The sequence below is a fragment of the Notothenia rossii genome, assembly GCF_949606895.1.
Source record: "Notothenia rossii genome assembly, chromosome: 9".
Lineage (NCBI taxonomy): Eukaryota > Metazoa > Chordata > Actinopteri > Perciformes > Nototheniidae > Notothenia > Notothenia rossii.
Genome location: NC_136907.1, coordinates 18,659,862 through 18,685,279, shown reverse-complemented (window position 1 = coordinate 18,685,279; position 25,418 = coordinate 18,659,862). Strand labels below are relative to the sequence as shown.

Sequence of the window (25,418 nt, the reverse complement as noted above, 5' to 3'; positions counted from 1 at the left end):
CACACCGGCCTTACGACTGTGCCATCGACCTGCATCCCGGCACCAGCCCTCCCAGGGGTCGATTGTACTCCCTGTCTGCTCCGGAAAGAATTTCCATGATGACTTATATCAATAACTCTCTGGCGGCTGGGATTATTCATCCTTCCTCATCACCCGCTAGAGCGGGGTTCTTCTTTGTGGAGAAGAAAGACAAGACCCTAAGGCCCTGTATCGACTTTCGGGGTCTTAATGACATTACTATAAATAATCGATACCCACTGCCTCTTATCTCCTCTGCATTCGAGTTGCTGCAGGGAGCAACTATATTCACCTAGCTGGACTTGCGTAACGCGTACCACTTGGTACGTATTCGCGAGGGGGATGAGTGGAAGACCGCCTTCAACACTGCCTCGGGTCACTACGAGTATCTGGTGATGCCTTTTGGACTTACCAACGCCCCTGCAGTATTCCAGGCGTTGGTAAATGACGTGCTCCGGGACATGTTGGACTGGCACGTAATTATTTACTTGGATGACATCCTGATCTTTTCCAAGACTCTGAAAGAACACGTGCACAACACCCAGGCGGTTCTCAAGAGATTGCTGGAGAACTCGCTGTTTGTTAAAACGGAGAAGTGTGAGTTTCACACATCCTCTGTCTCTTTTCTGGGATACATTGTGGGACAGGGGAGCATTGAGATGGACCCCTCCAAGGTTGATGCAGTCACTTCATGACCGGTTCCAGACTCCCGGAAGCGGCTACAACAGTTCCTCGGGTTCGCCAACTTCTACCGGAGGTTCATTCGTGGATACAGCACCTTGGCCGTTCCACTCACAGCCCTGACCTCCTCTAAGGTTATGTTCCAGTGGTTCTCCTCGGCTGAGGAGGCATTCCAGAACCTTAAGGCCAGGTTCACCTCCGCCCCCATCCTCCGAGTACCCGATCCTGAAAGACAATTTGTTTTGGAGGTGGATGCTTCTGATATGGGGGTAGGGGCCATCCTGTCTCAGCCATCAATGAACAGCCAAAAACTCCATCCCTGTGCTTTCTTTTCGAAGTGTTGTTTCGAGGCATTGTTGTCAATGTGTTCCGGCTCCATGGGCTACCTACCAATGTGGTTTCCGATCTTGGTCCCCAATTTATCTTGGTGTTCTGGAGGGAATTCTGCACGCTCATTGGGGCCACGGTCAGTCTGTCATCCGGTTTCCATCCTCAATCCAACGGTCAGACTGAAAGGAAGAACCAGGAGATGGAGACGGCTTTACGTTGTATAGCCTCCAAGCACCCAGCGGCCTGGGCTAAACAACTGCTCTGGGTCGAGTACGCCCACAACACGCTGATCAGTTCGGCCACCAAGCTGTCCCAATTTCAGTGTGCATACGGGTTCCAACCCCCTCTGTTTCCGGCCCTGGAGAGAGAGGTTACCTGTCCGTCCGTCCAGGCTTTCATCCGTCGCTGTCGCCAGACCTGGAATCAAGCCCGGATAACTCTTGTTCGTTCGGCCAACCGGTACGCCTCCTCTGCAAACCGCCGACGTTCTAAGGCACCCGTCTACCAGGTGGGCCAAAAGGTATGGCTGTCCACCTAGGATATTCCTTTATGGGTGGATTCGAAAAAGCTTGCACCGAGGTTCATTGGACCATTTCAGATTATAAGGATAATCAATCCCGCAGCAGTAAGGCTAAGACTGCCTCGGACTCTGCGGGTCCATCCCACCTTTCACGTTTCCAGGATCAAACCTGTCCGAGAGAGTGCACTGGTTCCTGCGGCCCCTCCTCCACCACCCCCCCGGATGATTGGCGGCGGACCTACGTACACCTTCCATCGACTGCTTCGTTCCCGTCGCAGATGGAGAGGAGTCCAGTACCTGGTAGACTGGGAGGGTTACGGCCCTGAGGAGAGGTCTTGGGTTCCAGCTCGTCATGTGTTGGACCCCCGGCTCATCAGAGAGTTCCATCAGCGCAATCCCGAGCAACCTTCTAAGGCCATCACATCGACGGGCAGAGACACAGGGAGAGTCTCTCCACATACCATCAGCTCTTCCGAGGAGGACAGCGAGGTGCCTGCTTCTGATGAGGATGCCAATTCCCACAGGGGGCAGGAGAAGGAGGACGAAATAACTTTTTCAGATGAGTACTAACCCCACCTCCCACCCTCCTCTGTAGATTATCGTTTAGGGACGTCAGGAGCCGTCCATCAAGGGGGGGGGGTTCTGTCACAGTCTGCTCCATCATTCACCAGTAGTTTTCCATGCACCTGTCCCACCTGTTAACCACACCCACGTTTTTGCTCACTCTTTCTCTTCTGCACCCATTAGCTTTACTGCCAGTATTTAAACCCTCACCAGACACACACCCGTTGCCAGATCATACTTTGCCTTATGCTAGTCTTTCACGCGTTTGTTACTAGATTGCCTACCCGGTTCCGACCCAGCCTGTCCCCGACCTTCCTGCTCTGCCTGATCCCTGATCCTGCCTGTCCTTGGACTATCCTGCCTTGCCTGCTGTCTGACCCTGCCTGCACCTACGTTGACCGAAAAAAGCAATATTATAAAAAAAAAAAAGAATGCTCCATTTATTTCAGCATCATACAGGTCTTGTGTGCGTCATTATGTCCAGGACCTCTTTGTATAATTGCAGACTGCCAGACCCATTATGCACTAATGGTAGTACTAATACAAGGTAAATACAAAAAATAAAAATGAGCAGAACAGAAATTGCAGTTCACTGTGTCCTTCCTTATCAATCAGAAAATAAGAATACATCTATTTTCTTGCACGTCATCCATCGCCCTGTTCACCATTGGCCGTGTGGCTCATTATAGGCACAATTCAAAGCACTTTACAATGTAAAGATAAATGTACCCCTGAGACCTTAATGGGGCTAATAATAATGTGGTTATGGCAGTGAACAGTATCCATAGCAACAAGCCTCAATATGTTCCAATTAATAGGGGACTATGGATCTATCTGAAGCTGTTTATATCTGTCGCAAGGTGAAAGCATGAATGAGTAAGGACTGCGGCAGTGGCAGAGAATATAGGTTAGAAAAGCACAACCAAAACATCTAAATGAATGTCTAGTTAAACTGAAGAACACAGATATGCAAAGCTGACACTTTAAGAATGTGATAATCAAAACATTGGGATCTTTTCATCAGCCTTTACTTAGGCATCAATACATCTGGTTATGGGGAAATGTTAATACATATGAAATCACCTATATGAGGCAATTAACTAAATATTATTATTAATGTTGTAAAATTGTGTCTTTTTGACATGTAAAGCTGATGTAAAACAAAGGATTTGTAATTGTTGATCTATTTTTAGCAGGCTGTCACTATTGCAATAGTACTAATATAGGAGATTTAAATCTAGCCGCTCAGAAAAGAAGACAGTGGAAAGGTTTGTTCAGATTTAAATCGAGGCTTTTCTTTCTCATGCTGTTGACATGCTCTCTGTTGATTCTAGGCAGTTTGTGCTACATCCATTACATTGGCTTGTACTTCTATTTTGCTGCTTGCAGGAATAAATGCCAATTGATTAAGTTTGTTCTGAGTCCAGGTAATTGTGTTTTTTTATTGGACTTCCATTGCATCAAAAACCTTAACATCCTCACAAACTACTAGAAAAGTTTCAAGCTGTGCATGGATGTAGTATGAGTTAATTTTACATGAACATGTTAGCTAAGCCAGTGCATTATTAGCTATTGCATCAGTGAGTCTTTCTGACATCAAAGGTTTATTTTTCTTCAGTGTGGATGATTGCAGTAGCTGGTTGCAACTGCCTTCACACATTATTTACATCAGCTTCAAGCTGTTTATTTAGACAATCTGAATTTCTCAATAGGGAAAGTCTACATTCAAAGATCTATAAACACAGAATAAACACATTTTCTTGTTGATCTGGTGTAGTTTTTTAAATTATATAATAAAGCGTATTATGCCATCAGTATTAATTAGAAAATTGTTGTTTGATATGTTGAAGGTTTAGATGTATCAAATAAACATTTGCATGAATCCAGGACACTGGAGAGAAGCCTGTTATGTACAGCCTCCACATCAATGCATATTTATATACTCACAATGATGTTTTGCTGATGCAACACAGACCCAATCGCAGCATGTCAATTAACTACACAATTTTGCTTCCTGTCTTTTGTAGCTGTAGGTTGTGGTTCATCTTTTTGCTCTCAGAGCCTCTCTGGCTCCCAGTTATCAGTCATTTATTCTCTAATCTCTCCGTCCAGCAGCAGCCTTGGTCTGGCTCCATATGGCAGAGAACTGGGGTGGCAGCTGGCCCTTTATCACGGCACCGAACCCGGCCAGGTTACACACCAGGAAAGCACACACATGCACACAGGAGACATCGCCGACTGCACCCACACCTGCAGGCCCTAGCCAGATAACACACTGTGTTACAAACACACATGCGGTTTGAAATGTAGAATGAGACTAACATGCAGTGGCACAAAAACACAGGTTGTACAAACACAATCGTTAGTGTGCACAAACATTTTCAGAAACTGGCACAAACCGCAAGGGAGAAGGTAGACCAATGTACACAACACTGACACAAAGGAATTGTATAACCATATTAGACAAGGGCATAAACACAGTTTGGTGACATGTTCTGGTAAATGTATTAATTATTGGACACTGGTGAAGGGAGCTTGAAATAAATCCAACAGAAATCAAGATGGAAGCCAGCATGAGAGGGCAGGGGTACATGTTGACCACATAATCATGATTTCATGCACTGTTCAAAATCTGCCTTTCCATTTTTCTGCAACTCTGTCACACTCCCCTCCATCAAAGGTTTATTTTTTGCATTTTATTGAAGAGGGTTCAGCTGTTGGAAGACATCCTTGTGCTGCTGCCCCCTCTGTCATTTTGAACAGCTCCACATTGTTCATTCAAAGTGATTCACTGCTTTTTTTGTCTCAGTTAGAAGTCACGTCCTTTTATACAGTCCTGCACAGTTTGTTGTATTACTTTGAGACTTGAGTTTTAACCAGAAAAATACAACCGCTGTCGTTTAATAATCTTAAAACACTCTTTAAATATGCCTTAAATAACATATTTTACACATTTACAAATCATCTATCGTATCATCAATGTTTGAAAAACCTGAAGTGTAAAAAGCTCAAATTCAACGTTTTAAGCGGTGTTCTGTACCAGTCTAATTATTCAAATTCTTGTCAAGGAACAGTTGCCAGGCAACCGATGGAGGCACCAGGAAGTTGAAAACAAAATAGTGTTTAGAACTGTATGGAAAATCCCAAATTCTCTTTGGCAGACACAAAAGAGGGACATCGTTGTATTCACTGTTAAAACATTTATTGAGGGATTATAAAAAGATAACAATAATATTGAATGCTCTCTGGCACACATGAAGGTTAGAGATCTTTATTTATTCATCAAAAATAGAGCATTTAATTTATATCCAGTGCAAACCTTGTTTCTCCACTTTTGATGATTGTTTGCATTTACAGATCATTAACAAATAGGATAATTGATGGGATGTTTAAGCAACTTTGAAGCGTCAAACCACTTGCATATTGGAAACTGAATCTGGTATTTATTATTTGTATCGATAGGGTTGGATATTCTTGGGGATAATGTATATTTAACACTTTTGAATCACCTTAAACCAGGGGTGTCCCAATGCATTAATACTGTGTGACATATTTTTACCTATTTAAGAAGTACAACATAAGTCAAGCACAAGTTTGATGTGTGGGTCATATTCCATTATACTTTTACAATTAGCTGAGGGACAATTAAAAAAGGAGCAAGGGCCATAGTTGGCCCCCGGGCCGTGGTTTGGTCACCCCTGTCTTAAGCAATCTACCACACGTGTTGACACACCTAAACTAAACTTCATGACAGCAGGTAAAATATTAAAACTGCCCTAACATCCACCTTGCAAATACTTCCTCCAAAGCGTTGGCATGCATTTATATTCAAGTGACTCTGGAAACTAACCTTGTCCAGTCGTGTCACACTGGCTGCTCTGTGTAATACATAAAACAAAAGCTGAATCATCTAGCAGTCCAATGTATTATCAATTACTTGATTTCTGCCCGCTCTCGGTCAGATGCATTATACAGTGTGGGTGGACAGTGAAAGCTCCACTGTCCAGACTGTCAATAGAGCTCAGCTAGAAGCCAAATTGGCATCACAAATCCATGTAATGTATGTGGTGAGTTAGGACTGAAGACACAGTGTGTAAGGGCAGCTCATTAATCAGCTCAAATAATCTACTGCTTTATCAATAAGTTGATTGCTGGCTGGCCTGAGCCAAATCTCTGGGTACAGCAGAGAGTTTCTTATCTAATATGAAAGAGGGAGAGGTTGTCTTTGTGAGGGAGCAAAGAAATAGCATGAGTAGTCCACAAGGTAAGTTTCTGTTACAGTCATCTGGATCTATGCCATGACCTATGCACCATTTCCCGGTGCAGCTCAGGTGAAGCTCAATTAAAGCTGCAATGTTATATATATGTTTTGGCTGGTTGGGGACAATGAAACAAGTTGTAAACGCTATGAAATATATTAAGTTGATTGAGTGAATGTATTAGCAAACATCTAAAAACATGAGCAGACATTTGGAGCCGTGTTGCTGCCACAAAATGTAACCCTAGGGGCGGCTGTGGCTCGTCCACCAATCTGAGGGACCGTGGTTCGATCCCAGGCCCCTGCAGTCAATATATCGATATGCCCTTGGCCAATGGTGTGCGAGAGACGAGTGTGTGTGAAAGTTTGTCTCCCTGAGCAAGTGGCAACTTGTATGCTTGCCTCTGCCTTTGTGAATGCTGTAAAGTACAGTGAGTGTAGTAAAAGCGAATTTAAAAGTGCTCCGACGAGTCCAAAGATTGTGAAAATGCTATATAAATGAATTTCATGTACACGCGATGTTTTGGGGTTCTATTTTAAACTAGTCAGAATCCTGCCATTTATTTATCGGCCTGCAAACGGAATAATACTTACAAACATGAACAATGAAAGCAAAAAAACTGTTTAAAAGATGTAACTTTTTCCGAAAGATAAGAAAAATAGATCCCCAACACTTTCTCTGGGACCCTAGAAAAAAGAAGATACAATCAAGATACAAAGAAGTCTAATAGGTCTGACCTGCTCTGGAACAAAACCAATCACAGCAACAACAACTATATGTATCTCACGTGATACTCAAATCTCGCGAGAACGCACTTTTAACCGAGGAAATTGATGCGCTCCCGTCTTGCCAACCAGACTCCCAGCTGTGGAGAAGGCGGTGAATCCGCCCCCCCCCCCCCCCCCACACACACACACACACACACACACACACACACACACACACACACACACACACACACACACACACACCCCCCAACATGTACTGTAACGTGTAACCTGTAACGTGTTCAACGCTTCAGTAAACACATCTTTAAAGTAGAACCGCCATGTGTGCAACCATAGTCGAGGAGTTACTGACACGGTGAAGGAAAGAGGGATAATAGTGGGTTTGTAACAATTCTGTTGAGTGTGTGTGTGTGTGTGTGTGTGTGTGTGTGTGCCATGTGTGTGGAGCAAGCCCCCAGGAAGTGCGCCGGAGTCTGATGAGAATATTCGTGCTGGCCAAACGGCGGTACTACACTTCCGTTTGGTTGCCGGTCCCGGAAACACTTTTTCCCATTGACTTACATGGGGAAAGAATGGTCTGTAAATCGTTCGATAATTTTTTTTAAACTAAATAAACCACCCAGTATGAACACTTGTATAGCCCTTATTAAAAACATTCGTTCCTCAAGTTGTAAAAATGTGCTAATAACGTTATTCTGAGAGTTATATCCCTCTGCATTATGAAAGCGCATCTAACCCACGGGACCGCGCCGCCCGGCACGTTCATGTTACGTGTTCAGCAGGTTCAGCACTACATGCGTTTATCTTTACCCATGGATGCACAATAACAACGGACCCATATAGTCTCACTGCCATCCCACGGAGCTGTAATAATGGATATATTGCACATGTTTGCTGTAATTCATCATTTTGTAAAATATTATACTACATGGGCTGTATGATTAAATCTTGTACCGTAAATGTTGTATTAAATAAAGTTAATATAACCGACGTTAGATTAACGTCCCTGTAGCTTCTTATTGCACTAAGAAGCTTATTGCACTGTATATATACTGTATATAAATTAATATATACAGTGCAATAATTCTTTCATGCTAAATAAAGCTCTGTTGCTTGGATATGACTAGATCCTGTTACAGCGTAATATAAGTACATAACGATTGATGTGTACATTAGCATAATTACTAGCTAGCCGCTAGCTGCTAACTGCCGTCTCGTTAATATCAAATCCATAATAAAAACAAGCCATTACCATGCTGTCATGAACGTGCGGTGGTGTTACGTGTACGCAAATTGACGTGCTTGATGTGAACGAGCATCTTGGTTAAAGTTGCGCATGCTCTATGAGTGCACATACGGGTACTTCTCAGGCATGCCGGGTAATCTGTGACGTTTCGCTCTCTCAAAAGTTGGGCCATTTTATCATCATGCGCCAATGAGCAACTCTCATAGGAATGAATGAGGCCCCGCCTCCCACGCTGTATCCAGTTCTTATTATACATCCATGATGTGGAGTGCGTGCCCTGCGTAGTCATTTCCGGTGTTGTGCCGTAGATGGAAGCCGTGTCCGCTCGCACACGCAAGGGGGATGTCATTTCAATTATTGGGCGTTTCGTCAAATTTTCTAAGCGGAAGAACAAAATAAATGATTTACTTTCTCTCCATTGAATTATATATTTTCAATCAGATACAAATCAAACGGCTGATTAAATATTGTGCATACAATTACGAGGAGGTTCGTCTTAAGAACACTTTACTAATCTATCAAATGTTTAGGCCTACTCTGTTATTATTCCTCCTTCCTACAGAATAGATAATGAAATGATAAGATGTCATTTGTGTGTATAGTCCTATTTCATAAAACCTTCTCTGTTCAGTGTCTGATACTTTATAAAGCTAATTTGTTCAAATTGGCTTTACTCACTTGAATTGCTCCTTTGGCTCGGAAGATCCGCACTGCTCTCTACAGCCCATGTTCAGCAGAGCAGGTGTTGGTGCTGCCAGATTTGGCACCCCCCCTATAACTTTGTCCAGGATAGTCACACTGTCACAGAATTCACACTGGTGGGGTTCACCTTTAGTTTGTGCACACACAAGCATTTTACTCTGGGCTCATCAAGTGAAAAACTAAAAAGTTTTTCTGTGGTTATACTCTTGTATGTTTTCTTTTAATTCCATTAACCTGCCAGGGACAGCAGATGAAAATGTGCCTCCATGGCTAAATCTGATACATTTACTTGATGGAGTCAAGTGCTCATGTTGATCAATGTGCATTTTCCCTTCTTAAACAAACACATTCCAAATACTTAAAAAACAAATCACATTTTAAAGATTCTGTAATTTTTTTAATATAGCAACGTGAAATTAGGAACTGAATATAGTAGGCTAATATATTTCGTAGTGCCTCTTCCAGACACTTACCATTACACACATATGCATTCACATTTACATCAAATGTAAATACAGCATTTTATAAACAGTAGGCATTGTGAAGATGCCTTCACTGATGATATCTTTTATAAAGCTGTAAGGATTCTTCAGACTGCAGACTGAAATGCATAAACCATCATTTTGGCCTGTAATCCACACAAACATGAAAGTCCTTGGATAAGCAGCAAACTGTATATCTTCCTCTGCCAATCAATATGGAAATGATCGCTTTGCTCAGCTTCATGTAGAAAAATCACAAGGGAAAAGGCAAATACGAAAAGATGGAATGGGTAAAAAATCCCTCATTTATGTATTCATTTTGACCATATCTCCCTGAGCTGTCCATATTTCTAGTTGATGTGGTTTTATGCAGACTAAGATCTGAAGCTGTTAAATGCAAATAAAGCTGCATAAAAGTAAGATACCGTGAGGTCATTTACAGTCTCAATCGGGAGGAGGAAGTGGATTTATGGAAAATCTGTAGAGTTGGCATTTATAGGAAAAAAGAAACCTGAAGAAATGGTGTGAAATGTAGAGCCAGCTAATATGTCTGAGGAATTTAATGGCAGACCAGCTTAAATCGCTTTCATGTAGTCCTGCCTTCACTATTAATGTATACCACTGACGATATCTAGAAATGTCATTTGTATAGTGAATTTGTTTGATTTAAATGCCCCACTTATAATATCTATGAAGTGGCAGCATCCAGTGAAACAGCTTGGCTGTAGCCGCAGGAATCACAGCTGAATCTATTTTTTTTACTTTCTAAAAATGTCCTCTTATCTTTTTCTCTCGGAGCCTGCGAGCTCATGTCTGTCAGTTTCATCCGCCCACCGAGGGTTCACATCATGTGCACAACCGGCTGTCATTTAAAAGCTCTGTTGCCCAATGTCCCAGTTGTTTTGTCATAACTCTTGACAGCTGGAGAGCAAACGTAGCCTTACACAAAACACCTGCAATGCATATCCAAACCCCTTTGGGATTTGAAATGAATTTGGAAAAGTTGACAGTGTGACAATGAGGACAAACTTCCTGAGCAGCAGTAGGCTCACCCATATATTATATATAATACATTAGACATCAGACTCACCGCGGGAGAAATAGTCTATTTGACCTTTTTTATTCGCAGTTAGTTCCCCTGCTTGTCCTCCTCCCCTGCAGCTACAGGAGGTAATTATTAAAGGCTTAATGATGTCCTGCCGTTCAACAAAAGCTTCATTATCTGTAACTAAACTAAATGAACATACTGCAAAGCTTTGTAACAAGATGTCATTCATAAGCATTCAAATATTGTGAGTTTTAAAATGTATATTTGTCAAACCACCTACGGTCAAAGGGAAACCTTTACTATTACTATTGAGAAGTGGTTCTGCCCGTGATAACATATGTCTATTCAGTGTCTCCGGGGGGGAGGGGGGATATTTAAAATTTGGTAATGTATCAGACTAGACAGAGTGTTTAGGGTACAACCAAATAAATATGGTAAGAGTGGCAGCTAAACATATTCCCCTTGGAATTGCAAAGATTGCAAAGGTCTAACTTTAGTTTGAACTTTCCGCAAGATGCTGACGTACTGTCGTGAAGTTTTGCAGTCATAACTTAAACAAGTATTAGAGTAAGGTTACGTGTTATGGAGAGCCCGAGTGAATTCATCTTCCCCTAACATTCACGTTACGTTTCTGGGGTTATGTTTTGAAACTTTTTTAAAGTAGGCTTAGAACTCACTCACAAGTTGAATTAAAACAAAGCTGCTGCCCCAGCATTTGGCCCCATGGGAATCCTGAGTGTGATGAGGTCCTGCATTATTTGACTTGAATGAATAATAGATAGAAGCTCTAGCTGATAACACTCCATTTTCTTTGACTTGAAATATCTTGAATGTCTGTACAATTACAAAGACAAGGCACTTGTCGGAAGGCTGGAGCAAGAAGGCACTGAAGCGTATGATCTTCTTCTTCATCTTTTCTATTCCCTCTGCTTGCTCTGTCTCTTGCATTCAGACTTTATAACTCAGCTCACTCATGTTTTCTCACTTCGGCTCTAAGCATACAAACACATCAGGTAGTCCTCATCCTGAAGATGTTCCTAAAAATGAAATGTAGGGTATGTCTTATGTGTCTAAGTATGCAAGCAAAGCAGTCAAACAAGTGTTGTTAGAAATACATATCCTTATCATACACTAGGACTAAGTGATTCTACGCCGTTATACTGTCTGCCAAAGATTACCAACAGATGTGGATGTCAATATTTAGCCTGGGACATGCAGCTTTACTCTTAGTTTGTATGTGTTAGTAGCATCATTTTTGATATTTGGCCTTTTCACAGGTTTCTAAGTCACCTCAAAAGATTAAAAAGCAATCCATAGCTAAATTAGTTAGCTGTAGCTGATTTAAATCTGGTAGGCACAGTTCATAAAAGCTGGTCAAATTGATTGTCATTGGCTAGAAACAAGAAGTTGAGGGGGTCCGGGACTAGCACAAGGGCAATTGTACAAATGTATACTTTGGAAAAGGTTACAAATATAAAATGGTTGGCACCTTCTCTAGTTAATTGGACAGAAAGTGGACAAAAGAATACCTGCTTGGTCCTTAAATGCAGCAGTCATCATATTTGAAGGTCAGTTTGCTAGAAGCACTTTCATCCCTCTCCATCTCTGGGAAAAAAACACTGTGCTCAAGTAGATACCGCTGCAGCACCATCTGCCCTGTTCATTAAAGCCGCTGTTTGTTTCAGGCTGATGAAGGTATCAAGGGGGAGAAAAACAAGTTTGAAAATGAGAGGGAAATTGGATGGGCTTGCTATGTTGATGAAGGTGTTTCAATTACAGGGAAATCAATATTTTGGCTGGGTATGATTCCAGCTGAAAGTGGTTGATGAAGAATCAGGAAAACTCTAACAGAGGAGACATAAATGGAAAGGGAGACTGACGCAGAGAAATATCAAAGTTTTAGGGTTGCAGGAGAGATGCTTATTTTGTATGGTTACGATTTTGAAAATGGTGATGGGTCAGATATACAGACTACCAGAAACTAGAGAGAAACAGCTGAAAAAAAGAACCCTGAAGAACCTTGTTGTTAGATGTGGATAGTCTCCTTTGTGTTCCTAATGCAGGTGAAACTCAAGGTCTTCTATTTTTTTAAGGACACACTCAACCCTCCAAATGGGAACAATACATATGGGTTGCTGAGAACATGCGATGCTGTTTCAGTGAAAAGCTTCCAAACTTTAATATAAGAGCAGCATTGGTGCATTCATGCTCTTATCTTCCTTCTCATATATCACTCTGAGGTATAGCAGATATATTTACTTGATAAAGCAACACACACATGCCTTTAGAAAGACCCGATTGGGGTGATGCCAATGTGTAAGATCCATAATAAGGTACATACAGGAACAAATAGAAGTTGATTATGCTGATCTTATCCTTACTCAACTCATTCTTAAATACCTTTTAAGGACAGCGTACATGCTCATCTGTTGTTTTCAGAGTTCTCTGCTTTTGGCACAGTCCACATTTTAGTTGAGAAAATACTGTGTCATTTTATCAATAACCCAGGCATTGTTGGATGGATTTGAGATTTCCTTTTTGATAGATTTAAGCCTGTAAGTGTTAACAGTTGTGTTCATGATTTGAACCATTATTCCACCAGGTAGCCCCTACTCATACTGTACATCGGTGACGAAGATCCTACCTGAAGGACACATTGTGATGTTTGCAGATGATTCTGTCATTTTGAGCCTATTTCAGGGGAGTGATTCTGGTCATGGTCCAGTGGATGGTTTTATTCAGAGATGTGATGGTGGTGTTTCAATTTAGAAGTTCACCGTTAAGGGACCGCTCAATAAAAAAAAGATTAGGGAAACAACTATCTGGGTAACTTCATTGATCATCAAAAACTTTCAATGACAACACTACAGCAATCAATAAAAAGCAACTACTGCATCTTCCTAGGAGGCGAAATTGCTTTGGGGTGTGTGTGAAATTCACAACACTCTTCTATAATTTAGTTTAGCTTAGTCATAATAACCTAAATAAACTGCATTATATCAAACTGCATTTGCACAGTATTTATGGCCAGCATTTTGTAGGCAATAGCTTTCCAATGTTTTTACTGCATTCTTTAAGTGCATCTCCATATAGAAGTCAGTCCACATTTATGGTGCAATGAATCAATTTAGCACACTGTTTTCTATTCATTTTTAAATGTCCAAGACTGACAGAGTGTACGTACCTATGGGAGACATTTTCATTTGGCCTGATTAGCTTTGAGTTGTGGTTAACTCCTTGTGTACAAAGAACAAGTAATTTGAGTCTGTATGCAGGCAGGCACCTCTTGCTTTATTTTCCTGGTTAAAGAAGTCAACAAAAAGTACACAGACCACAACACAAATGAAATAAAACACAGAACTTGTATATCCTGAGGATAAAAATCCATAATTTATGGGTTGTTTGTGCTTTCTGTGAAATAGAACATGCATCTGAGAGACATGCTGAGCTTTTGGTGCACAGAAAACAGAATACAAGAGAGCCAAAGGTGACTTCTCGAAAACACATTCATGCAAGCAAACAGCAAGTCTTCAGAAAACCTGGGGTCTGCAATTTCACATCTTTGCATTAGGGATAGAGAGGCACATAAAGATCTGCTTGGGGGCCAGAATTGACACATCAGAGAGGCAACAGAAGTCTGAACAATGGGCACTGCAGACAGTAAACTGGGATGTTGGGACCAATATGTTGTCCCACAACTGGGATTTTGTCCTAGGCAAGAACAGAAATTACTTCAGGGGAGACCACCTGGTAGCGCTTGTGATATTTCTGAAGAAGGTAGAAAAACTACACCCAAAGATGTCAGGTTGGATAAACAAATAAAGTTAATCTACTGTAAAGGACGTAGAAAATAGTGCAGACATTTTACGGCTTACTCTTACTTTCTCTTCCAGTTACACCATGAGTCTAAGGGAATACTGATGCCACATAATTAATTCATGCACAAATAGAGCAGACATCCATGCATCTTTGCATGGAACATGTTTGATTTGGCTGCCCAATAAACAAAACAGGCTGACAGTGTTTTTATAGTAAAGTCAAGTTGGAAGACTTTTCAGTTCTTAAAATAAATGAATGAATGTGTTCCAATGACACACTGACTAGTAATCACTGATATTCAGAGCATTCCAGGTCATTATTTAGTTGGAATGCTGTTAACAGCATTCCAACTAACTGTTATTCTACGGACGAAAAGTTTATTATTCCGCCGGTATTTTGGCCCTCTTCTCCTCCCGCATTGAACATCGCAGAAACTCCGTTCAAACATCAAAACGTTCAGCTTGGTCGGGAATCGATGGCTATTACTTTTCTCATTCATAACTTTCATAATTCCAGAGATACATCCCATAATACATCACATTTTTAACATTGAAGTCAATGGAGAAAATCTTCAGACTTCAACAAATCTTCATGCAATTCAACTGCTAACTGTTTATTCATACTTTCACTCAGACACCTCATTCCAACTTTAAAATGTTACACATCTTTCTGACATTATTCGTGTAAAACAACTTTTAAATCTGATTCTTACTTTTACAGATATTAAACATTGTTCAGACCTTGTTTTAGAGGTTTTCTTCACGTTTTAACATTAACTAGAGTGTGTGATGTCACAGCTAGAGTGGAGGACAGCTTGAAATGCGCATTCATATTTCTTTTTAAAAGTGCCATAATTCCCAAACCCTACATTCTTGAGACATAATTTTTCATGATAAACGTAGGAAAACATCTCGTAGCTTGAAAAATGACAAATAATTAAGCAAAACATAATTAAACAAAGTGCCTCTTGAGGGCACGAAGTGACAAAAAGGTTCAACATGTCTCCATTAAAGCCCATTGTAATTTCAGGCAGATATTTCCTCACAGCAGCAGCCGTTTAGACCTTTAGTTAAACTGCCCAAAAGGTCACATTATTAAATGTAACTACACAAAAATTACACTTCAGATACTCAACTTCCTTGACATGCTTCACGTTTTGCAATTTCACAGATATCTGTTATGGTTCTTCCACAAAACGTTCACATGTAAGAGGTTTATCTCTCATTCAGAACAATGAAGCCTTTGGTCTCTACAGAGCTCGTTAGCTCAACTATAAACACCTGTGCAATGGAACACGATGATGTCATCGCTCCAACTGACATGCTCAGAGCAGCAGACTTCAGATAGCAGTGTGCAAACAGTCCAGCCGTGAAGACATCTACGGGATAGTTTTGAGATTTCTTCAAATGCCGTTGCCATGGCAACACAATGCTCGCCTTGAAACACGGTTTTCTCATAACTTCAGTGAAAATACTCCAAACAGCCCAGAACTTCACAGGTTTGGTAACGATGCAGCCATCAACGCATCTAAGCGTAGTATGGGGTGTCATCAAATGCCGTTGCCGTGGCGACGGACCACTCGCCATGAAACACGATGTGGCTGTAAGTCCCATCGAGACGGTCCAATCGTCCCCCAATCTTCACTTGTATATCACCGGTCCATGCCTCAACAGCTCTACGCCAAATCTGAGATCTCACCATATGCCGTTTCCGTGGAAACGCATCCCTCGCCATAAAACATGATGTCGCTATAAGTCCAATGGACACTGTCCAATCGTCCCCCAATCTTCACTTGTATATCACCGGTCCATGCCTCAACAGCTCTACGCCAAATCTGAGATCTCACCATATGCCGTTTACATGGAAACGCATCTCTCGACATAAAACATGATGTCGCTATAAGTCCAATGGACACGGTCCAATCATCCCCCAATCTTCACTTGTATATCACCGGTCCATGCCTCAACAGCTCTACGCCAAATCTGAGATCTCACCATAAGCCGTTTCCATGGAAACGCATCCCTCGCCATAAAACATGATGTCGCCTTAACTCCTATGAAAATGTTCAAAAAGTGCTCAAACTTCACATGTGTACTAACAGTCCTGCCGTGAAGACATCTACGGGACAGTTTTTACATTTCTTCAAATTACGTTGCCATGGCAACACAATGCTCGCATTCAAAATTCAGTGAAAATACTCCAAACAGCCCAAAACTTCACAGGTTTGGCAACGATGCAGCCATCAACGCATCTAAGCGTATTATGGGGTGTCGTCAAATGCCGTTGCCATGGCGACAGATCATTCGCCATCAAGTTACTTCAGAAGTTTGCAGTTAAAATATTCTGCTGCTTTTCCAAGCCTTTTTACTTTCTTTTCTTCTCTCATCACACATTCAAGCCCCCAATGTTCATGTATCAAATTCTTCACTTTCTTCTTACACATTACATTTCAGCATAGCAGTTTAGCGTCGCATTTTCCACATAAAGCATTCCCACTAGCAATTTCTTCAGGAATTGCATTCTCTAGTTAAATGATACTGTTGACAGTTCTGCTGTTTAAGTGGCCGTGTCAGACCTGACCTTTACCTCACCTACCTCTATTAAGCTTATCATAAAAAGATACTGAATTGGCTGTAAATAGGAAGGATGTATGTTTCCATCATGTCTTTTCAGACGTTTGGGACCAGGCATGTGACACTAGATAGAACATTCTGAACTTTTGACCTATGTGCACTATGCATTCTAGATGGGGCAATAACAGCGTAAAAGTTCCAGCCACAATTCTGAGAAGGCGTTTGTGGTTTTTGACACCTTGAGAGCGGTTACAGCGGGTATGAAGACAATGAAGCACAGGATGCAGGCGTCCTTAGCACAGATTCGAATCAACTTCCTGGGCCAGCGAATGAAGTCTCTGTTAATAAATTAAAGAATAAAGTTTGCATATTTGAAATTAAATGTTTAAATAAAAAAACGTGATTCTAAACGTGACATTGACAATGTGTTCTGCTTTCATGAAACATGTTCATATTCCCTCTTGTTAAAATTGCATATTATTATAATATGCCTTTATTTGTTTTATTTTAACTTTACATTTTTAATTGTTCACTGAGTAAAAGTTGAACATATGTGACCTCCTTCTCTCTCAAAGATAGAAAAGGGGAAACCACCTGATGCAGAGAGGGGGGAGGCAAGAGAATATAAAAGATGATGTGTGAAGAGAAAGGGGGGCTTTTTAGGCTTTTTGAGGCTTGGAGACTTGAAGGCTTGAAGGCTTGGAGGCTTGAGAGCTTGGGGGAAGTTTTCTGAGGCCCAAGCCCTGGGCCCTGGGGCTTGGGCTTGGGCTCTTTTAGACGCCTTTAGGACATTTGACTTGTGAACCTGTTGCTTTTATATTTTGACCTTGTGTCTTTGTTATTTTTTAAGATTCTTGTAATCCTCTATATTTGATAAAAAACCTTAATAAAATCGGTTTGTACTTTGTACATTTCGACCCAACTCCTGGTCTCTCTCGTGGTCTCTGAAGGTATCGGCTTGGGCTTAGAGTGAGGTAAGAACACCCTTCCTTGGAAAAGGCTGACATTAGTTGATGATTTGGATTTGAAATTGGGAATATAAACTCTGCTAAGGTCAAACTGTAGTTTCATATTGGCTCCTGTGGTTGATGTGGGTTTTGATTGATGTTGAAATATGACACTGCTGTGATATTAATGTTTGACTCTGGCTGTGTTTGATATTACATTTGCATTGTTTTGATTGGTATAACTGGGGATCCAAATTGGGGGTTAGAGATTGTGGGTCCTGAAACTGCCCTAATCACCAAGGGGTCTCCCAACGACACAGGGTTTCCCCACCAGGGGCAGTTTTGATACTGCTCTGGGGTTCTACCAGTCCACCAACACCTACTACACTATACACTCCGTTTTGCTATCCTAGCGGTCGGACACCCGTGGCTGGAGTGCCTAAAATAGGGATACGACGGGCAGTTTGGTATTAGAGGCCACGCTGTAAACGCCCCCCCTAAGCAGATCACATTGATCTTGCCTGTAGATTCTGGGGGGTTTAGTCCTAAAAAGATTGGAGGGCCGTTCACCGGAGCCTTATCAGCACTGGAGTTTGGTATCGGAGACGGCCTAGATATTAACGTTGGTTTTATCGAAGTAAGATTCCTTTTCAAAACAATGTTGTAAGTGACATGGTTTTGTTTCCCCTCAATGTGGCTTGTCTTATTGTGTCCTTTACTTCCCACAAAACCTGCTGAGGATTGACCTTTCTATCACTTAACCTAAAACATGCATTGTTAAACACTTAAAAGCATCCATATGTTTGCAGCTATAGTGTCTTTTGAACACTTGAACATTATAATTTAGTGGCATTAAATGCTAAATAGAGGGGATAAAGTATTACTTATTACTTTTAGGGCATGTCTTTTCTAGTGTCTGCACAAATGTTCATTTAACAGCCTGTATTTGTTATTCCCTTGTCTAGATTATAGATAAAGTCTGCAAAATACCGGAGGCTGCTCCAGAAAGCGTCAATGTTGGCTGACTTTCAACTTTAGCAAGTTTGAAATAGGTAGGAAGAGACAGCCAGTCTCGCACTAAGTAGTCTGTTTACAGCATGTAGAGCTTTTATAGCTTCCTCCTTGGGATTAATCTCCTTCCTAAACTCTCCTGTGCGACATGACAGATTGCTCTGTTATAGATTTAGCTGGAAAAGCTGAGCAATTATATAGAAAGCATCCGATGAGGTAGTAAAGTGCGACCATAAAACAATTCTGCTTCAGTTCCACCGTTCCACTCAGCAGTCATGCCTGATATTATTTCTCTCGGTCTTTGCATGTGCTACTGTAATTTCTCTGGTGAATTACCCCTTCTTGACCTTTCCTGGCGTTAAGAGAGGGCATTTTCACACATCAATTGTGTAGACAGTGTTCCTTTAGCATCTTCAGCACCAAGAAAGCAAAGGCAGCCCAGGAGATTCATTATGGGATGTTGTTTGTCCAGCCATATAGGCTATATAAGTGATGAAATGCACATTTGAAATGTGCTTAGCTGCAGTATTACATTCATTAAAACATAACGTTGTGTGATGGAAGACGTACACAAGTCCCAGGGTGGAAGGAAATAATAACCTGTAGCACATCCTGCAAGTGCTGTTGCTTAATAAAGCTGGTGTAGGCAGAAGATTTAAGCGTCAATGGGCAAAAGTTCCATAAGATAGATAACTACACTTCTGAGAGCAGATAGCTAGCCATGACATTACAAGTATGATGATAGTCTTTGGCAAAATGATGAAAGAAAAAACAAAATTATGTATTTTTACAGACCATGGTGTTTCCTTTTTTTTGGTACTGATCAGGATTATAATCTCACACATTTTCAATTTTACACATTATTAAACAAGTGTTTGATTGGCCAGAAATGAAAAAGTTAATTGTACTACAATCAAATAATATTATATACGCATCAAAGAACATCCCGCATTTACCTAACTTATAGTTTGTTGTACCTGCAGACATCCCACAAACATGGCTAATGACTAAAAGCAGGCCTCAGCTGTGATTTTCAGGCTTTGACAATTTCTTAAAGCCCAAATTAATGTCTTGTTTTTTCAGCCATCAGTCCAAATTCAAAGACAGTCAGGTAACAATACAAAAAAACGTGCATGCTAAACTAGGCTTCAACTAGAGAATATTAGTCACATTTGCTGGACAATTATTTAATTATTCAATTATCATAATAGTTGCTGAATCATTTTCCATCCAGGAAGTGGACCTTCATCCTGTGTCTCTGTCCCTCTGAGTAAAAGGTCCTTTTATGTTTCTGTGTACGTGTAGTATGTTAACTTTCAAGCTCTTCATGTTAGAAAGGAGATTGTGTGGCTTCTGTTTTCATTTTTTGAGTCTCATAGGGCTGTATGGAAAAGACTTGCAGGCTGAGTAGTGAGGATGGGAAGCTTCACCTTGAGCAGTTTTTAAAGATGTATGATAGTATTGATCACCAGTCTTATCAAATCCCCACAGATAGTGCATATTACAGTCATTACATGCTGCAAGCCAAAACAAACCCACAGGGATCATTTCAGTTTCACACTAACAGAAAGGTGAGATAGATTGGGAAGAGCTGCTGGGGCAGAAATAATTGCCCACATTTATCTGTTTTGTGTCCAAGAAAATCATGCCAGCAGTAATGCTCAATTAATTGCTGTTTAGCTCAATTAAAAACACTGACGTAGGAACGGAAAATAGCATGTTCATGGCACAGGTTAACGGCAATATTTCGTTGATGAGGTTTTACAATGATATGACACACAAAGCCATTACATAAACATGTTTTATGGGATTCTTCTAATTATGCAAACCTTATGTAAATGTATTTTGTGTTGAATATATTTGCTGCGTCTATAGCCGGTAAACACGTCTGAATGTTTATAGTCATGCTCGTACAAAATGGTGATTCTACACTCTATAATAACTTGCCAGCTTCCTGACACAGACCCTCTATCATACAGGGAAAACAGAATGAGAAAAATAGTTGTACATTATATTTACATATTTTAATGATTAGCCCCAATTGTATTTAACATGGGTGTTGTTATTCAAAGGGTCTGTATTTGTGTAAAATAATGGAGAGTGAGCATGACAAAAACACCAGAAACATGTTTTTTTTCAAGAGACAATTGCATTACACTGTAAACAAAGTAAAGGAAATGTTTCTGTTGTATCAAACATTTTATCCATAACTTCTTTATTGATCAAACCCATATCTTGTGTTTCTTCTCACCTGTTTTAATCTGCATTCTTGCATGGAAAGTGCAGAAAATAAAAGTGATTCAAAAAGTTGTAACACTTGGTTTTAGTGGAAATGTTTGGTGTATGGATACAAGCAGTATGTGACAAATTACAATCTAATAGATTTTGTGTATAAATGATTAATTATGAACACGAGGCATGTGACAACTGCATATACAGTACTGTATTTCCAGGTTCATGTTGAAAAGTTTTAGCTTGGTAGGTTGACTTTAAAATATGTCATCTTGTTTTTTTCAAATGGAAAATGCACTCCACATACTGCATATCTTTAAGATGGTAATGTATAGAAACAAGCATTGAATTGCGTTTTCTCTTTCTGATTTTCTCAAAATCAGGTTCACATTTGCAATACATTTTGATTGTAAAATGTAAATGAAATACTCATCACAAACATGCAAGGAAGCTTTGGGCTCATGAGAGACAACAGACTATTTGCCATATGTGTTACATCATCATCAGCACTTGTGTCAGAGATAAACAGATGATCAGCAATCAGGATAATTACTGCAATGTCAATGTTTTCTCACACTCTGTCTTCGCTGCATGTTAAGTTTTGCGTTTCCATGTGATTGTCCTCCAGCCCAAAACTGCTGCATCATCGCGCCCAAAGTTTCCTTGATTTTAGCTTAGCTCAATTGACTTATATAAAACTTTGCAACAGTGATTTTCACTCACTTTGCTGCATAGTCTGACTGTCACTGATAGCACGGCTCGTCTTCTTGAAATCAAGCTACCCATTGATTCGTTATTGTTTCATGTGGCATTCAATTTGCTGTAACCTCTGACACACACAATGAACAAATCCCCATTTCTAAACCAGTCAAGCATCCACCTAATCTCCACTAACCCTTGTATTTGACTGTCATGTGTAGAAAGAATAAGTGTGAGTTAACTGAAGATTAGCCACATTGTTTTACAGAGAGGACTTGAACCCAGGATGTGTTCGAGTCTCACTCCCTGCTAATCCTGCTTGTTCTATTCCCGCTCTGGAGGGAGAGAGAGAGAGCTCATTCCTCTCCTGCTCCCTCCTTCTGTACCAGCCTGAGTTGTGACAATTCAATCTGTTCAGCGTCTTCCCAAATGAATTATGGATGAACCCTGCAACCCCTGCATGTGGAGGGGGATTTACACTCTATAACTCCTCATGCCCGTGTCACAGGCTCAGTGTGGATTTGATAGAGGTTGCGAGGGGAAAAAAAGTCCAGGTAATTCGGAAAGCATCAAAGCAGAGGAAATGCCGGTATTAATATCCTTTGATGGCATATCACTGATTGACTCTTCTGTGCTGAAAGCCATTAGCAGAGCTCATTCATAAAGGGCCGTGCCGTGACTTCCCCGATAAGCAATTACTGAAGCATCATTCTGTCTCAATGAGCTGAGCTGTGTGATCCTACAGGTCAAATAAACAGAACCATTTCCTAAAGACTCTTCAGAGGAACACCAGCAAAACAGATACGACATTTAACAGCAAAACACATTTGATAAAGATACATTGAGTGTGTGTGTGAAAGAGAGTTTAAATGAGAGAATGCAACACTAATTGTGATGGGAATCAGAATTCCTTTATACGTCTCACAAAGGGGAAATGTACAATGGTGCATACATAGCAACTACATTACATATAAGCAATCATATCAACACATTCATTTAGAGTAATTTAGTTCAATGGATTACACATTTCCTTTAGAAAGGTGTCTTTTGCTGGAATGTAATATAGAAAGGCAGGTATTAATATGAGAGACTGGTGCACATTCTTTTGCAATGCTTCAACCCCTAAAGCATGATGCTCACTAAGGTGGATCCCCTGATTCATAACGGTTTAATGTCTCTTCAGAATGGAAATACTTGGCTACCTGGATGGTATATAATGACACCAAGAAAAAAGGTCAGCAGTAATAATCCTGAAGGTATTACTGGGCCAGAATGAAGGAGATTGTTTGCCATGACACGTGTGCTCCTCTGAGATGATTAGATATTCAGAAGAAGAAGAAGCAGGAAGAACCGCCGGAGGCCAGAAACCTGGAGACCGATACTGTTCCTCCTTTTCTTCTTCATCTTTGTTTCACTCTTGTGTAACACCTGCCGCATTCACAATGACTAGTTTTATTTTCTTTCCAAATGAACATATAATCATATAACATTAGATATTATTATATACTTTACATATAATCAGGTAGTGAAGAACCTGAATATTTATCTACCTGATTTGTTTTTCATCTTTACCTAATTAGCATCGCAATGTGTTTATATGTTTGCTATCACAGCTGGATAAATGCGTCGGATTTTCAGGTTAAGCAAACACTAAATTCAACAAAGTTTGTTCAACATGTGGTCCAGTGAGTAACCGTCAGTGTTCTTCTAAATAATACATCGAATCAAGCTTGATGAAGAGAATCCGAAAACCACAGGATGTTAAGTGCTATGCCTTCAAAATAAAACAATGATTGATGTCATTCCCAGCAGAGGGGAATCGGGAAGTCGCTCTGCAGGACAACTTAAACCAACATACTTCTAAATAAAGGGGAGTCGAATGTATAGAAATATATATATATATATATATATATATATATATATATATATATATATATAACATTTAGGATAGGATATAATTAAATAAACATAAATAAAAATGTGTTTAAAAAGATATTTCAGTCGGATTGTTCTGGCACCTGCATTACGCTTCAGACTAGAACTCTTTATTAAAATAGTTATTAAAAAAGCTCTTGACATAGCATAATAGTGACAGCTGTCCTTAGCTGCACTGTTTTACTTTTTCCATTCTTACCTGGGGCCATTTTTGTTATTTTTCTATCTTTTTAACCTATTATTTGATAATAATATTTTGATATTAGAACTACCTTGACTGACTATCATAATCCTGGTGAACTTTGGTTGATTGTATTAGGTTGACTCAATTTCTATGCATTTATGAATGCATTTAATGAGCGTGTTGTGAGATTTGAAACGTGTCTTTAATTATGATACTGGATTTGCAACCACCAAAGTGTCACTGGTTATACTGGTATTTTACCATTTTCCATATGCATTGTTTTTACAGGGAACACAAAGACTACTACTTTGACTATTGTATTTGAATTCGCCAATTGATGAGTCTTAGGGGCTTTTATTGTGAAAGTTCTGACAGGAAGTTGTGTCCTTGAGGGTATTTAGAGTAGCTTGAAAGCAGTGCGTACTCCAGTCAGTCAGACTCTGTGGGAAAGTTGTCTCCACTCGGGAAGCAGGCAGTCGGGGCTTGCTAGTTTCCACCGCCGGTGCTTCACACGCTTTCTCCCGGAGAGATGAGGCGGAAGGAGAAGAGGCTGCTGCAGTTCGCTGGACTGCTCATAGCGGCTCTACTTTTCCTCTCCAACGTTGGGCTGTGGTCGTTGTACCGGGACCGAGTTTTCGACAACTCGCCCAGCACAGTGGACGGTCCACGCGGCATTTTCCAGATACAGGTTAGCAAATATGGGTGATAATACTCCTCATGTATTGCATCCCAAACTTGGATCCTGATAGACACTTGTGCCCCACATTTGTTTTGTGACGTCTTCTCGTTTTCAACTCAATTTTCGGAATCTAAAATATGAACACATATATGTATGCGACTTTAGAAGCAACACTAGTCTACAGAAATCATTTTTAGACCAATTCAGATTGTTTACGTGGTGGAATTTATAATATATACAGTGCCGATTCAGCACCATGGAGAGCGTCTTTGCATTCAAGCGATGTTCAGGATCAGTTCCATGGAGAGCGCCACTACTTGTTTTTTTAGAACTGCAGTGATAAAGCATGGGAATGCCGAGATAAATCAACACTTTAAAATGTGATTGGTCTGCTTAAGGTTTTATGCTGTACTGATTTTAAATAGTTTTCTAGCAGGCGCTTAAAGCGAGACACCCCAGGTGAATAGGGTAATTTTTTTTAACTTAAAGATATCAGCTAGAAATTTCTCCAGTTAATTACTTACAATAAGGCAATTGTTTTAGTAAAAGACAAAGCTAGAGGCATAGAATGACCAGAGGTTAGTCAACATATTTTGTGTTTTATTTAGTTATCTTATTTGAATTGATGTCACTTTCTTCCAACAAATAGTCTGTAGCTGTTGATATTGCAAACAAGCAAGCATGCCACTGGTTCATCTTTACGGATATATGAGATAAGGATTTAGCCACTAATAGGGATTGTGTGCTGGTTTTAGACCTTG

The 25,418-nt window shown here is 40.5% G+C and overlaps 2 protein-coding genes across 2 annotated transcripts in view; one reads left to right on the top strand and one right to left on the bottom strand.

Moving 5' to 3' along the window:
- Nucleotides 1-25,418, bottom strand: part of LOC307017776 (uncharacterized protein) — a 307,460-nt gene that overhangs the window by 148,141 nt on the left and 133,901 nt on the right. The window lies entirely within an intron of this gene.
- LOC307017775 (polypeptide N-acetylgalactosaminyltransferase 10-like) overlaps nucleotides 24,428-25,418 on the top strand; it is a 71,569-nt gene continuing 70,578 nt past the window's right edge. The window contains exon 1 of the mRNA XM_079647549.1: nucleotides 24,428-24,666. Within this exon, the coding sequence (XP_079503675.1) occupies nucleotides 24,508-24,666 (159 nt within the window). The 5' untranslated portion in view covers nucleotides 24,428-24,507. The remainder of the gene's footprint in view (nucleotides 24,667-25,418) is intronic.